Raw genomic sequence first — 17345 nt, 5'->3', positions numbered from 1 at the left:
CATATATAAAGTATGTTGTCCTCTTCGTTTATAACCTGACGCAAGTGTACTATAGATATAATGTAAGGTAATAATTACACGGCAACAGAAACCACAATTTTTATACACCATGTAAGTAAACGATAAGTTACCAGTAAGCGAACCTTTTAAATCATTAATGTTGTATATTCTAAAGAAAGGTCATCAATTCTAAAATGAATGTCGTACTTTATAGTAAATGAAGCATTATAGTTGTACACGCACATTGAATATTTTTGCAGTGATTTTGATATGCGCAATCTGTGTAGGTGCGAAGTACCGAGTATGATCTCCGCGACGCGGGCCCCGCCCGCTCTGAGAGGGGAATTGAATTTGTTTATTTTAGAGTTAAATAAAGTTCAAATGGAAATTTAAATTGTGCCTTAGTGATAAATCGTTTAGCCTCCAATTTCATTTGGAATCTCGTTCTCGAGACGCGGTTAAGAGAAGTGTAACGTTACTTTGGTCGGTTTGAAGTATTGACGTTCGCAATACAATAATACATACAAACATATAGTATCTGGTACACAGCACTGTACACTAATCGCACCTATTGTAAAGAGATTATACAGCGGTTTAACTGAGAACCCCCTCTGAGTTATAGTTGAACTAAATTAATGCAATAATATTTAAACAATATTTTTGTTCTATTGGATGTTGTGATTGATTATTGATTATATTTACAATTATATATTATACGTAGAGCGGTATGTATATGTCGTAGCAATAACTTTAAGTGTGGCAATAAGGTCTAGTGCATTTGCTTTTGTGTCTCTCGAGTAATAACAAACGATGTATATGTATAGTCCCCTGTCCCGACTAGTCCACCTGACGCTGTACACTGCTTCACACATCATGTACGTACAATAAGTTCAAATTCTTGACGTTTTAAAAGTATATTTATATTTTATAATATATTATCTCAAGTGAAAGTAATTAGTTACGTAGTGGAACGAGATGTATCGAATATTGTGTGTCTGTTCAATGTCACGTTATGTCCGGCGCGCGCGTGACGTCACGTGCCCGTGTCGTGCTCGTGACGTCACGCGCCGCGGCCTCCTTACGTTCTCTGTCGCTTCACACTTCCTGTCTCTGTCCTATCTGTTGCGTTCTCTCTCTTCACGTCCGAGACAAATTATTAGCGTAAGTCAAAGTGCCAAGAGTCGCGAATCCTTTCCTAAGTGCAATTCCTTCTCAATTATTCTGTACCTATGTATGTATTATCAGATAGTTTCAGCGCACAGTGGCACGCCTGTGTCGTCTCGCTTAGCCAAACTTATACGGGATACTTTTGATCTTGAACACCAATTACTTAAGAGATTTATTTTAAGTGTCGTAGCTTTAGCGAGAGCGCGTGTATCCGAGGGTTTCCTACTCGTTTCGTTCCGTACAGTTCCTTCTTCCACTTCCTTCGAACATTGAAAGTGTCCCGCGAGTCGAAATGAGATAATAGTGTATAAATTAACGAAATCCAATAACGTTTAACTTACGATAATAGCAGCTAATATTAATGATATTCTAAATTATGTTTTGTAGTGGATGTTTTTATTCTCGATATGATAGCGTAAGTGCGAAGTGGTCTTCGAATGTTAACAAATGTTAGAGCAAACGTAAGCGGCGGCCGGCGACTCCCGCGCCGCCTGGCTCCGGGGCGGGGCGGAGGCGGGGCGAGGCGGGCGGGGTCGCGGCCGGCCTCGGCACGGAGCGGAGTAGTGTCTGTGACGGCGCCGTGTCGGGAGACGTCGGGCCTGTGCTGCGAGTGGCGCGACCGATGTTACCATACATTTGTAACGAGTAGAACGCGTGTACTAAAGTAAGGGACAAACAAATTATAGTATAAAATTGTTTACCAGACGCCCCGTACCGGGCGTTAGACGAAAATATTATTTTTCTTAGATCACATTATATTGTAATAAAATGGTATAGAAGTATGCGTTTGGCGAGCGGGTCGGGCGCGCGCCTCAGCCGGTTGCATTAAAAAATGATATTTTTTTACGAGCGAAGGACCACGCCCGACCTGAGCGCACTCCTCATATTTGTTATGTTTAAGAGGAAATATCTATTGTCTATTCCAAGGGTTGAATAACTACCAACACTTTTTTATATTACAATAATTATAGAAATTATTATTGAAACCGTTGTTTGTTTTGAGCTCCACGAAGTGTGGCATCCTTCCCTGACTTAACATTAAGATAAGATACAAATTGTAAGGTCTAAAAGCAGTCCAAACATCATTGCCACCGCGTTACTGCTAAGTAAGTATGTAGAGAAAAGACTTAGAAATAAAACTCAACATAACGATATTATAATATATTGTTTTACACTTGGTTTCGTACGTGCTTCTTCTTCTTCTTTTTATTATTGGAGTGCGACTCGATGAGATCGTCTATTTCTTTACTGTCATCTCCGAGGCGCTTCTCACCGCTGGAAATATACAAGAGAAATTTAGACATAGTGTAAGTATTACAAAAAGACCATTATGTGCAAAATAACTGCAGAGAACTAGATAATCATACTCAATATTGTCGACGCGATATTATCACAGTAAAAGTTCTCCTTTTGTCCGTTAGTCGTTAGTAGTTTGTCCAGGTAATACTTAATCAAATTTTGTGTCAGATTACAATAGCTGCATTCTTTTTTCGCATAAGTACAATTATTATTGTAAAGGAAACTTTTCAAAAAGTATCTTATTTATTGTAGAAGGCCTGCTATGCTTTATCAGACATTCAACACTTTAAAAGACTGCAACACTGTTGGGCAAAGGTCTCCTCTCAAGGCAGAGGAGAGCCTCAAAAGGATGAGGATGCACTCAAAATAATAATATAGATTTTATACGTAGGAATTGAATATTATACTCCGCACATATATAATTCACCGTAAAGCAATGTATTAACTTACCTTTTAACAGACACTAGTTGTTTCTGCTTGCTAGTAGCGAGCGCCTTGCCCCAGTCGAGGTCACTGCCCTTGATGCTGTACTGCGCGAGGTCTTCACCCATCAGACGAGACAGCTCTTTACGTTGCTTACGTTCCAACTCCTGAGAATTCATACAAAAGACAGTTTTAGATATACTATACCAAAGATATTAAAGTTATTGGAGTGATTTAAAATGTGCTCAGATGCCCAATTGCCGATGTGTAAATTCATGCAATGAGTCAGCAATGGTATGTTATAAAAAAAAATTCTGGATCAATGCTTACGTTTTTTGGACTTTATTTAATAATCAAAACTTTAGAAGAAAGTAAAATTAAAGAACAATATAACAATGTCATGTTTTAATAAGGGTTTCGCTAACTAAAATGAGTAACTTATTTTCTACTCATTAATAATTCAAACAAAGCAAATAGAGAAATTGAATAATTTTAACGATTAATAGAAATAATGGACTAAAAATAAAACCCACTTTAACAAAAAATCAACTACAATTTATTTCTAAACCACACAACTAGAGCTACGACAATACCACAAGCAATTACCTTAGCAGCCTTAGACAATTCTTCTTGCAAGCTCTGCTTCACCGGGCCCATGGTCACATCATCCGTGTTCTTATCTTCTATGCCTATTTCTTTAGCGACTGTATCTTCTAGAACTGCGTTGAACGACGCGTTTATCTTCTTGCAGGCTTCGTAGAATTTTGCCAGGATTTGAGAGCCGGGAAGTCCGAGCTCTGATGCTATATCGTCTACGTCCTTCATTTGGAAACCCATTGCTATGAACACTACCTGTAAAATAAATTAGTTCAATTAATTACAAGTTATATTATGTTTTCTGCCAGTATACGTAGTAAATTAATGCAATTGTAGATGCAAATCTACTGATAAATCATTTTCCTAGGCACTAATTATGTACTTTAATACGGGTGGTGGGTAATTTTTACGATTTAGGTGAGGGTAAAACTTTGTTACTTCGTTAGGAATGTGATAGGTTCGAAACTTTGAATCCCAAACCCAAATCTGGATATTTTGCGAGAACATTTAAACAGCAGGACTTGAATCAAAATTATATGACTGTCTATACTATTCAAATATTTGTTTTGTGTGGAAATCGAACCCACGACCAATGCGTACAGTAGCGATATGGTGACTATCAAGTCAAGTCAAAACTCATCACATTATGTACAATTTAAAATGCAAGGCAGACTGCAAGAAACATAAATATATTAGGTCGGGGAAACTACATACTATAATGAGATAAGACATTTTCCCCGACTTATCTACAATAACACTTACTTGTTGAACAGCATCTAACTTAGCAGTAGTCTTGGTATGGAACACGAGGTTGGCGAGTGGTGTGAGTAAGTCTGTTATGAGTCTGTAGTCCGCCTGTTGTCTGCAGTACGCTTCTAGACGAGCCAGGTCGTGGCCAGACATCTGCTGCTCTATTAACTCTTTTGTTAATACTGGAAATTAATAATATACATGTAATGAGGAATTATTCTGAGCTTTGAATACATTTTATACCAGCGGTTTGTAAAGAAATACTATTTGAGATTATTAATACCAACTGAATATAAAGAGGAAATTACACTGTACAGTTCAAGCCACAGGTGCAAACATTTTACAGAGTTGCTGAAGCTTACAGAGTTTCTTATGAATATCTACTGGCGCTCAAGAAAAACTATACAGAAGAAGGATAATATAATAAGAATTTTCATTGACCACAGTTTATTTTCTCAGCAAGATTAGGTTTTCATTTTACTTACGATCTTGTAATTGTAGTGAAAACAAATAAAAAAAAACACAGAAAAGATCTACCTATTACAATACCCTCATACATCCATACAATTCTACTCAAATCTTTAATTACTATTAAACCCACTCACCAGGCTTATTAACCTTCACCCCATCCCCCACCAGCACAGCCAGCGCCACGGCGGCCGGCAGTCTCCGCAGCGCTCGCCCCAGTAGTCGCGACACGCGGCGCCTGAAGTCTGCGCTGTAGGCGCTGAGCCAGCTGTTGTCGTTCAGTGCTCGGAGCATGATGCAGGAATGCTCGCCTGTCAGCTCGTTGGCTTTTTGACTGTGGAGTAATAGTTATTTATTTTAAAATGATGATAAATATAGCGAGATTAACAAAACGCATTTTTTGTCAATAGTAATATAGTGAAAACATTTTTTAATGTTCCAAATAATTGAATAGAAATATACAAATTTATGACATGAAGGCAAGAAACGCTTGTTTTAATGTTATAGTCAACAGACTCAAGTCAACTGGGAAATGAAAGAACGACCTAACTTTTTCATGACATTTCAAACGTTCACACCTATCACCCCATGGGGTCCTATTATCATAATACGAAATGATAAGCTTTACAAGTGAAAAATCTCTAAAAGCTGATATTTCGGACTATTGTAGGCCTTCTTTTGTACAAGGGCTTATTAAAAAAACAAATGATATGAGAATAACATACAAATATGTCATACATTTTTTTTTTATCCAAGTTGCATTAATTATTATAATCATACCTCAAGTAGACGGGAACGTATTTCTGCGACTTCCAAAACTTGAGTAGATCCTGTGTGAGACCGAAGCTGGTGCCGAGGTAGTCTAGATGTTCAGCACGCACTTCTGATAGACGCTTCAGTAGTGTTGGTGGTTTAGCTCTGAAACAATACACAATTATAAATAGTAACCGATTAAAATACGTTAGAATGTAAGTTATTGTTACTCAGATCTAAATTTAATTCATATAAAATATGCATACAGAGTTCCTACTAATATTAATACTCCAAGATAGTAAATTCACAAATTAAAATATGCTTTCCCGAGATTTCATTATGAAGCTTTTCAAACATTTTTACTATTTCACCAAACTTTTTTTTATATCTGTACTCACTGTTAGTGGAAGGATTCAGATATTAAAATAATTTAATTATAATGATTTATATCAAAATAAAACAGTAACTACACACAAACATGTCATGATTAAAGTATCTTCAATCAAATTACGTCTGTAAATAATAGCGGATTAACAATAGGCTCCATTATTTAAAACGCGCATGTATCGTAACAAGGCGTTATATAACATCAAAATTTCATCTTATCTTACCTAGGCACAATACTCTCAGTGAGCAAAGAATTCTTCTCTCCATTGGCCGGGGCGTCTTCACTGTCAGACTTGTCTTCGTCTAGGCACGGTATATCGCCCGAGTAGTACGCTGCTAACTGTTGCAGTGCACGCTTGCCGTAACCCATCTGTTGTTGGAGATACAAGTATGTGTATAGGAGTTTAATACTGCATTTATAAATGTTATGTTATATGTTGCTAAAATAAAAGTCATGTTTAGGTTTCTCCAGCTAACTCGTTCTTCGAGCTGCAATAGCGGCTCGTGAGATCTACAACTGCTATACCATAATAATATAGTACTATTACTATTACTGCGTTTGAAAAGTCTTTGTTTTATAATGCAAGCGTACGAGGGTTTTAGACTGGATGCGTTAAAAAAGTAGTATGGTAAAGGCCCAATATTGTTTACACTGTAGAATGTCTATTTGCCGGGCTTTTAATCAGTTATGTGAGGCACACTTATACAGGTAACCCCTCCAGTAGACTTGAGTGTGTATGAAGATAATTGGTAATTATTTCGTTTAGTAAAACCAGTGGCGTAACTATACCGTTCGAAGCCCGTGGCAAATTCATCGGATGCCCAAATAAAAAAAAAATGCTAAACCACTTTATTTACAAATTATTAACTTGTTTGTGCAATTGAGTAGGTAGCAAAAATAAATCAAAGACAGGCCTTTTTTACTAAACATGTATGATATATAATAAATATTGTGAGGTGGGATTCTTCTCTGATCGGGGGCCCTTTCCATGGTATTTTGCCGACTTGCCACCCTGTAGCTACGCCACTGAGTAAAACTTACCCTTTGATAAGACGGATGCGTAGCTATTCTGACAACTCTAGCACCGGACAGTTTAGGGAAGTCCTTATCACCAAACTGCTCGCACATATTCCATGGTATCAGATCACCTGCTGCCTTACGACCACGGCCTAGCGCGTCGCGAACCGACCTATGAATAAAAAGGAGTGTAAATTATATTTGTTAGGTTAGTATTGAACCTTAGTGTAGTAAAAATTAAGTTTGATATTACTTGACATGACAATATTTATATTGTTTTGTTTCGTCGAAGCTATTTAAGTTTACTATCAAATATCTGTAATTTTTTATTGGTACCGTTTCGAGGTTATTTAGGGACAACTGGAATCTAAAGAATTTAAAAAAAATTAAGGTGTGTGCATACACGTACACGTTTAAGTGGACATGAATTCCTTCTAAATTGGTTTAGTAATGTAGTCTAAAAGCATAATTATCAATTATTTTGTCACAGCAACCTGCCTTCTTTATGACATTAATGTTCAGTTCATTTAAATTGACACAACATTTTACATGTAAAATAGAGACTTTTACTTGAAATTTATAATAATATATGTAAAATTATATATCTTACTTGTCCGAAATGTTTCCTTCGAGACACATTTGTATGACACAGAGTATCTCTGGCATGGCGGTGCTGTTGGGCGGCGTGGGTGCTAATAACACGAACAAACAGTGGGCGGGCGCATCCGCTAATAGTTGGATGTCGTTGGGACTGTTCTGTAAGGAAATACAATTGTGTTTTTAAGTATTCTTATAATATAGTGGAAACTTAATACATTAGTTTGTTTATGCAAAGTTTTTAAGTAAAGAGAGGGAGAAAAAATCGATTCATACTCGAAATTTACCGGTACGAGAATACTTGTGTTGAGCAAGCGTTGTAAATGTATTCTGAAGAAAAAAAGGTTCGACTTATACTATTATCCAAAATAACCCAAGCATAATTGATTTTATTTGATTTTTTTTTTGATTCAGGACTTCTCTCACACTCAGACAGAAGATACAATCACATATATCGAAAGAATTATAATGAACATAATTTCAATAGTTACCTTATAATGGCTAGAAACATAAATAGCAACCAATCTATGTAAGAAAGCTTCAGCAGCTTTATGATAACAGAACAGTGCGTCTCTGTTGACTCTGTACAGTTCACAGGCGGCAGGGGGCGGGGCTCCAGCACCCACGCCAGGGGTGGGCGCTTCTAGGCACAGGAGAGAGTTAAGCCACGCTTCTACCGGGTCGCCGGAGCGGTAACGAATTGGTTCTTCTAGTTTAATCTGTGGATTTGAAAAGATATTTAGTACAAAAGAAGTCAATGAAATACAGCACAATTAGCAGCAAAAGAGACAATAAAATGTTCATAAATTCCACTTTTCTCTTTTAGTTCAACTCAAAAACTTGTATAAGTACCGGTGGTGGAGCATTGTGCAGGGTCTGCAGCTGCTTGAACAGCTTGAGGCTGAGCGCGCGGCCCGTGCCCTCGTAGCCCGCCACCGTGGACGACAGCAGGCACAGCGGCGGCTGACACGTGTACTAAGTGTTCTACAGTGACATATTATAAGTACCGGTGGTGGAGCATTGTGCAGGGTCTGCAGCTGCTTGAACAGCTTGAGGCTGAGCGCGCGGCCCGTGCCCTCGTAGCCCGCCACCGTGGACGACAGCAGGCACAGCGGCGGCTGACACGTGTACTAAGTGTTCTACAGTGACATATTATAAGTACCGGTGGTGGAGCATTGTGCAGGGTCTGCAGCTGCTTGAACAGCTTGAGGCTGAGCGCGCGGCCCGTGCCCTCGTAGCCCGCCACCGTGGACGACAGCAGGCACAGCGGCGGCTGACACGTGTACTAAGTGTTCTACAGTGACATATTATAAGTACCGGTGGTGGAGCATTGTGCAGGGTCTGCAGCTGCTTGAACAGCTTGAGGCTGAGCGCGCGGCCCGTGCCCTCGTAGCCCGCCACCGTGGACGACAGCAGGCACAGCGGCGGCTGACACGTGTACTAAGTGTTCTACAGTGACATATTATAAGTACCGGTGGTGGAGCATTGTGCAGGGTCTGCAGCTGCTTGAACAGCTTGAGGCTGAGCGCGCGGCCCGTGCCCTCGTAGCCCGCCACCGTGGACGACAGCAGGCACAGCGGCGGCTGACACGTGTACTAAGTGTTCTACAGTGACATATTATAAGTACCGGTGGTGGAGCATTGTGCAGGGTCTGCAGCTGCTTGAACAGCTTGAGGCTGAGCGCGCGGCCCGTGCCCTCGTAGCCCGCCACCGTGGACGACAGCAGGCACAGCGGCGGCTGACACGTGTACTAAGTGTTCTACAGTGACATATTATAAGTACCGGTGGTGGAGCATTGTGCAGGGTCTGCAGCTGCTTGAACAGCTTGAGGCTGAGCGCGCGGCCCGTGCCCTCGTAGCCCGCCACCGTGGACGACAGCAGGCACAGCGGCGGCTGACACGTGTACTAAGTGTTCTACAGTGACATATTATAAGTACCGGTGGTGGAGCATTGTGCAGGGTCTGCAGCTGCTTGAACAGCTTGAGGCTGAGCGCGCGGCCCGTGCCCTCGTAGCCCGCCACCGTGGACGACAGCAGGCACAGCGGCGGCTGACACGTGTACTAAGTGTTCTACAGTGACATATTATAAGTACCGGTGGTGGAGCATTGTGCAGGGTCTGCAGCTGCTTGAACAGCTTGAGGCTGAGCGCGCGGCCCGTGCCCTCGTAGCCCGCCACCGTGGACGACAGCAGGCACAGCGGCGGCTGACACGTGTACTAAGTGTTCTACAGTGACATATTATAAGTACCGGTGGTGGAGCATTGTGCAGGGTCTGCAGCTGCTTGAACAGCTTGAGGCTGAGCGCGCGGCCCGTGCCCTCGTAGCCCGCCACCGTGGACGACAGCAGGCACAGCGGCGGCTGACACGTGTACTAAGTGTTCTACAGTGACATATTATAAGTACCGGTGGTGGAGCATTGTGCAGGGTCTGCAGCTGCTTGAACAGCTTGAGGCTGAGCGCGCGGCCCGTGCCCTCGTAGCCCGCCACCGTGGACGACAGCAGGCACAGCGGCGGCTGACACGTGTACTAAGTGTTCTACAGTGACATATTATAAGTACCGGTGGTGGAGCATTGTGCAGGGTCTGCAGCTGCTTGAACAGCTTGAGGCTGAGCGCGCGGCCCGTGCCCTCGTAGCCCGCCACCGTGGACGACAGCAGGCACAGCGGCGGCTGACACGTGTACTAAGTGTTCTACAGTGACATATTATAAGTACCGGTGGTGGAGCATTGTGCAGGGTCTGCAGCTGCTTGAACAGCTTGAGGCTGAGCGCGCGGCCCGTGCCCTCGTAGCCCGCCACCGTGGACGACAGCAGGCACAGCGGCGGCTGACACGTGTACTAAGTGTTCTACAGTGACATATTATAAGTACCGGTGGTGGAGCATTGTGCAGGGTCTGCAGCTGCTTGAACAGCTTGAGGCTGAGCGCGCGGCCCGTGCCCTCGTAGCCCGCCACCGTGGACGACAGCAGGCACAGCGGCGGCTGACACGTGTACTAAGTGTTCTACAGTGACATATTATAAGTACCGGTGGTGGAGCATTGTGCAGGGTCTGCAGCTGCTTGAACAGCTTGAGGCTGAGCGCGCGGCCCGTGCCCTCGTAGCCCGCCACCGTGGACGACAGCAGGCACAGCGGCGGCTGACACGTGTACTAAGTGTTCTACAGTGACATATTATAAGTACCGGTGGTGGAGCATTGTGCAGGGTCTGCAGCTGCTTGAACAGCTTGAGGCTGAGCGCGCGGCCCGTGCCCTCGTAGCCCGCCACCGTGGACGACAGCAGGCACAGCGGCGGCTGACACGTGTACTAAGTGTTCTACAGTGACATATTATAAGTACCGGTGGTGGAGCATTGTGCAGGGTCTGCAGCTGCTTGAACAGCTTGAGGCTGAGCGCGCGGCCCGTGCCCTCGTAGCCCGCCACCGTGGACGACAGCAGGCACAGCGGCGGCTGACACGTGTACTAAGTGTTCTACAGTGACATATTATAAGTACCGGTGGTGGAGCATTGTGCAGGGTCTGCAGCTGCTTGAACAGCTTGAGGCTGAGCGCGCGGCCCGTGCCCTCGTAGCCCGCCACCGTGGACGACAGCAGGCACAGCGGCGGCTGACACGTGTACTAAGTGTTCTACAGTGACATATTATAAGTACCGGTGGTGGAGCATTGTGCAGGGTCTGCAGCTGCTTGAACAGCTTGAGGCTGAGCGCGCGGCCCGTGCCCTCGTAGCCCGCCACCGTGGACGACAGCAGGCACAGCGGCGGCTGACACGTGTACTAAGTGTTCTACAGTGACATATTATAAGTACCGGTGGTGGAGCATTGTGCAGGGTCTGCAGCTGCTTGAACAGCTTGAGGCTGAGCGCGCGGCCCGTGCCCTCGTAGCCCGCCACCGTGGACGACAGCAGGCACAGCGGCGGCTGACACGTGTACTAAGTGTTCTACAGTGACATATTATAAGTACCGGTGGTGGAGCATTGTGCAGGGTCTGCAGCTGCTTGAACAGCTTGAGGCTGAGCGCGCGGCCCGTGCCCTCGTAGCCCGCCACCGTGGACGACAGCAGGCACAGCGGCGGCTGACACGTGTACTAAGTGTTCTACAGTGACATATTATAAGTACCGGTGGTGGAGCATTGTGCAGGGTCTGCAGCTGCTTGAACAGCTTGAGGCTGAGCGCGCGGCCCGTGCCCTCGTAGCCCGCCACCGTGGACGACAGCAGGCACAGCGGCGGCTGACACGTGTACTAAGTGTTCTACAGTGACATATTATAAGTACCGGTGGTGGAGCATTGTGCAGGGTCTGCAGCTGCTTGAACAGCTTGAGGCTGAGCGCGCGGCCCGTGCCCTCGTAGCCCGCCACCGTGGACGACAGCAGGCACAGCGGCGGCTGACACGTGTACTAAGTGTTCTACAGTGACATATTATAAGTACCGGTGGTGGAGCATTGTGCAGGGTCTGCAGCTGCTTGAACAGCTTGAGGCTGAGCGCGCGGCCCGTGCCCTCGTAGCCCGCCACCGTGGACGACAGCAGGCACAGCGGCGGCTGACACGTGTACTAAGTGTTCTACAGTGACATATTATAAGTACCGGTGGTGGAGCATTGTGCAGGGTCTGCAGCTGCTTGAACAGCTTGAGGCTGAGCGCGCGGCCCGTGCCCTCGTAGCCCGCCACCGTGGACGACAGCAGGCACAGTGGTGCCCGTTGAGCCGCGGCTGATACGTGCACTAGCGGGATAGCTGCTGCTTCGTCCACTAGTACTAAATCTGCAGCCGATAGGAGGGAGTGGTCGTCTGGAGTTATGTACTGAAGACAAAGTAGAAAAATACTTTTAAGATAGCGCTAGCGCCAAACTAGACTCGTCAATCAACGCAAATAAATCCTACCCGCTACCTAGACGAGGTCGTATGTGACACTACACAGCACGCGGCAGATTGTTATATGTAATAAACAAACGACGGTGCACCTTAGTGACGAACGAGAGTGTTAAGAGAAAGGGCTGCCTAAGGCACTTGTCCCACCGCCGACGAGAAAACGACAAACTATCGGCTATTTTCTCGTTCAAGAAACGTATAATAGTAAACAAAAGAGACAGTAGAGACACTTATACAAACAGTTGATCGCTGACTGTTCACACTGAGGCGCTGTCTCCACGGGCGAGAGAATCGCGGCGATATTATCGTCGTGCCACGTATTTCTATACACTCTCTATGGAACCGTCTCCACACGGCGATAATATCGCCGCGATACGACGAGTGTCAACGAGCGTGCGAAACGTCAATACATCGTCGCTAGTCGGCCGCGACAAGCAGCGAGTCCGCCGCGCGTTCGCGACGAGCGCGCAGCGAGCGCGCTGTCAAATGCAGCGTCATTTGTTTTCAATGTTGCCTCTTGTTTCGAGAAGCTTTTTAATCAAGGAAAACGCGGGCTACGAGTCGGCGACTCGCGACGATACGCGGCGGAATTATCGCTCGTTCGTGGAGATTGTCCGACGATACAAGGGCGGACTCGTCGCGATTCTCTCGCCCGTGGAGACAGCGCCTGACGGCGAGCACTCGTTTCACTAGTTTGTTGCTAAGCGACAAGAACCATGAAAGATAACACTCACTCCTAGATACTCGCGCGATTAGACCACACGTCGAGAGAGCAACCAGCGGTCATTTCTCTACGATGATGTAAGTACACTGTGTAATATAAAGGCTAGTTTCCCGCCAAAAACTATTAAGAAGATAAGCTAAACAAATTGTACAACACAAAAAATAATTATATATCTTTTCATTATAAAAGTTAAATTTTAAGATCAGAACGGCAAATATGACAAAAGTATAACATAATCAAAGTAAATTCTCACCTGTACAGTTTGCCTAGAATTCCTCGCAATATTAACCCTTACAATTGCCTTCTTAAAATCCGGGTTAGTCGACCTCACGATATTATAATCGATATGTTCCTGATACAGACAGGCATCAAGGCCTTTAAGTAGGAACTCGAACAGCGTGATCAAGTTCTCCGGGTGAGGGGACGTGACGTAGATGTTGACGTAGCCGAGAGCGACTGCGGCGGCGACTGAGAGACCGAGGCAGGCGGATTTACCGCGACCACGGGATGCTGTTAGACAGTGGGGCGGTCTGTGGGAAAAATATTAATTTTTAATTTTGACGAGATTTATACTAGGATTCGAGTTTTGAGCAGGGTTTCTAGCTACCTCAGATTATGCTATGTTCATAATTGAGTTCTACGCAGTAGATACCTGGCAAGTTAAGCGTGCGTAATACTATTTCCATACTAATATTATAAATGCGAAAGTAACTCTGTCTGTCTGTCTGTTACTCAATCACACCTAAACTACTGAACCAATTTGCATGAAATTTGATATAGAGATATTTTGATACCCGAGAAACGACATAGGCTACTTTTTACCCCGGAAAAATGACACATTTCCATAGAAAAATTCAGGTAGCGGACAAAGTCGCGGGTGAAAGCTAGTAAATAATAATTACGTGTTGTAATCATCTTGACGAAACTTTTCATTCTCAATTGTTCTTACAAAATTTCAACATTGACAAAACAACAGTTCTTGAGTGCAATCCTCTTGACTTGGCTAAATCTTGATTCTTTCCTATCATAGCAGCATTCAATATTTGTTTTATAATTGTATATTTTTAAATAAGAATGTCTCTGATGACCTACCTAGTCTGCTTATCAGCCAGAGTATTGATGAGAGCGACAAGTGCAGTAGCTTGCTCGTATGTTCGACATAGTGCTACGAGTGGTCCAGCCGGCGGTGAGTCTGACAGTGACGATATTAACTCAGTCAGTTTTGGGTTCACTTTCTACAACAAAAGAAAATCATAAGACAAATTATCTCAAAAAAAACATAGATGTTTAGGCTTCAGATAGCATGCTATCATAAACCTGGTACTGGTCTTGCGGTAGAACATACTCGTAGTAAAAAATTGTGGAATCGTTCCTTATGAGCAGCAATATTAGCAGCTTCGTGGCGCAGTGGTTAACGTCGCCATGCTGCTGCCATTGCGTCAGGAGGTCGTGGGTTCGATTTCCACACTAAACAATTATTTGTGCGATCCACAAATAGTTGTATTGCGTCTGGTTGTACTTGAAGTCCGTAGTTTGTATGTTTGTAAAAGTCCGCGCGCCGCAAAAGCAAATGTTAGTGCGGGAGTTGTCTTTTTTTAAAACAAAAGATTGACTTAAAGTAGTAAAATGTTAAATAAAAATGTATAAAGAAGTTCATACTGGAAATATTGATGTTAGATATTAAATTGATACTTACTTCTTGAGTGACATCAACAGGTTCCACTTGTGCAGTCTTAGATGATATTGGTAGTACAGTGAGAGAGTCGTCTAGCACTAAACAGCGAGTGTTGTCAGCCAGTGACAGTAGAAACCTCTCATTGAAACGGTTCACTACTGTGTCGTATGCTTCTGTTTTAAACCTACAACAAAGAATGTACAAAATTATATCACATTTAAATAAAAACATTTAACATACATAGGTAGTTTCATTGTAAAATATTTGAATAGAAATGAAATGTGTTTTATTGAGGTGTCATAGGCAGTATATTTTTATAAACACTTGAAGACCATTATAAATGCTGTTAGATTACAGTGCATGATGTAGCATTTTGTTTTATATGCTTTACAAGTGCACCTAGGGTAGGACAGAGATGACTGGAGTCAAGTCATAATGACATGAAGTGGACAATGTATTTTCAAAGAACTTACTATGTATAAGATTTAATTAACCTACCTTGAATGTACATCCATAGTGATAGAATGCAATTGCCTCAGAGAGTCCATGGTCTTTAGCAGGAACACAATAAGACCACCTCCTTCCACAGTTTCTATGGTTCGAGCCATTAAATTGGGTGTGAGGGCTTCAAAGTCCTAAAATAGAAAAAAAATAATAGTCATGGTACCATGTCCCTGAGCCAGTCAACAGCATAAATTTATATGAAAAGCTTAGTGTTAAAATGAAACCCAATTTTACAAATGTATATTTAAAAAAAAGCCACTTTGTCTTCCATTTTACCTTAATGCTTGCGTTTCTCAACTGGTCAAATTTTAATATTTACCTGTAATACACACATGCCATATGTCTGACCGAGCATAGCATGACTCTCTGAGTAGTATCTTCCATGTATAGTTGTAGCAACTCGGAATGAATCAAATAGAGATTCTTCTGACACCTCCAGTTTCCCTGCTGCTATCTTCTTTGCTCTTTTACGTCCATGGCTAAAGGATTGCAATAATGAAAAATAAAAAAAATTATAAAAAATATATATATATTAAACTTTTAATCAGCAAATTTTGCTTCTATACTACATGCATACTGAGAAAATTATGAACTTATGTAATAACTGATATACTGAAATCTTTACAACTAATCATAGTATTCTAGATTTATGTCTTAGAGCTTCTCTAGAGCCTTAGCAAGACTTCTGTTAGTGCACACCATACCTAATCTTAATGTATTTTGTGTAGAACTTACTTGCTGATAGCTTCATCTTTATTTTTATAACACCAAAGAACTGTAGGCCTAGCTTTTACGGTTGATTTCACAAGCATATCATATAAGATGGGTACCTGAAATTGAAAAAAAAATGTTTTAAAATATCTTAAGAACTTTAATGCACACTCTTAATTATTAAGCAGTTTAAGCAGTTTTATGCTTTTAAAGAGCTTAGGGTATTTTATAGAGCTTGCGGGCACTTAATATTGCTTTATCACATATTTTAAGAAAGTACGGGAACAGATTTTCGCTTTAAAGATTGTTTAGAACTTGTTTAGACAAAAAATACATGCTTACTTGGTCTCTACTTTTATCTCCCACAAGGAGAAACATGGTCCGGTGGCCCAATTTAACGCCATTATCAATCATAACCCTAATACGGTTATCAATCTTCTTTTTCACCATGTTGCTAATTATTTAAATATAAAATTAACACAATAAACAATGCTGATAGTATTTTATAACCTCAAACATTCACACGGCATTAACTTGACAGCACGTTTGTTTATTTTGACATTTCTGGTATTGTCATTAATGTCACTAGAACTGCGTTTACAGAAATCGTTACCAGTGTCAGCTTTTGCAAGTAGTTAGTTTTCAAAAATTTTCGAATTTTGCAATAAACTACTTCCATCAAACGTAAAGTATAATATGATCATGGCTGAAGACTATCGGTAAATTGAATAATTGCTGCCAGTAGTCGTAGCTACGAGTCCCGTCCAGAAGCTGCGGACCTTTAGCAAAGCTTTATAATTTTGATCAATATTGGCGCAAACTCGCAACTTGTGGCCGCCCCATCATCTGCTGCTTTTATGACTTTTCACCCTTGGTTCAGTAATTGACTTTTTCTCGGCATTCCCGCTCGGGTAAGCCGCGGTGACCGATGATGGCGTCCTGTGGCTTAACTAGGCCCTTCGTAGTCGCGTATTGTGACCGTGGCTAGTGGCTCCTATGAACTACCACACATAATAATATGCTACCGCTCTTTATGTTTAGAAGTATATTAGAACTAACAGAACATAACTGTTAGTCCTAACTCAGATTGGTAAATGATTGTTCAGAAAATAAGGCTCGCTTGCTAGCAGTTTTATGTAATGGGGTGAGCCAATGGAGAATGTTAACAAATTTGGATTATTAGCTCTCCATATTCTCTGTTAAAAATAAAAAATACTAGTGAAAGAATTACTTTGATACGTCAATTAGTTTCCGATTTATAAGTAAAACAAGTTGTAACCGCACGAGTCGGTGTGACGTCATTGTACATTACGCTAAGTCTGGCTCACATAGTCTTGTTTAATAATACTAGTCGTGCAACTTGACATAGTATCAACTGCAAGACTGCAGCTCTTACAATTTGTATTATAGCACTGC

At 42.7% G+C, this 17345-nt stretch overlaps 1 protein-coding gene across 1 annotated transcript; it reads right to left on the bottom strand.

Annotated features, from left to right (window-relative positions):
* Positions 1-2313: 2313 nt before the first annotated feature.
* On the bottom strand, positions 2314-16483 carry l(1)G0020 (RNA cytidine acetyltransferase l(1)G0020). Its single transcript, XM_076126013.1, has 18 exons — positions 16272-16483; positions 15954-16048; positions 15538-15697; positions 15213-15349; positions 14736-14898; positions 14132-14274; positions 13293-13569; positions 12032-12247; positions 7951-8178; positions 7473-7618; positions 6887-7034; positions 6069-6214; positions 5485-5622; positions 4842-5038; positions 4249-4418; positions 3496-3741; positions 2917-3056; positions 2314-2442 (listed from the first exon to the last, which is right to left on the bottom strand). The coding sequence occupies exons 1-18, from the start codon at positions 16377-16379 to the stop codon at positions 2337-2339; spliced, it is 2964 nt and encodes a 987-aa protein (XP_075982128.1). The 5' UTR covers positions 16380-16483; the 3' UTR covers positions 2314-2336.
* Positions 16484-17345: the final 862 nt, after the last annotated feature.

This window comes from Anticarsia gemmatalis, chromosome 18 (assembly GCF_050436995.1).
Source record: "Anticarsia gemmatalis isolate Benzon Research Colony breed Stoneville strain chromosome 18, ilAntGemm2 primary, whole genome shotgun sequence".
Taxonomy (NCBI): Eukaryota; Metazoa; Arthropoda; class Insecta; order Lepidoptera; family Erebidae; genus Anticarsia; species Anticarsia gemmatalis.
Note: the sequence above shows the minus strand (reverse complement) of the source record. Positions and strands in the feature narration are given on the sequence as shown.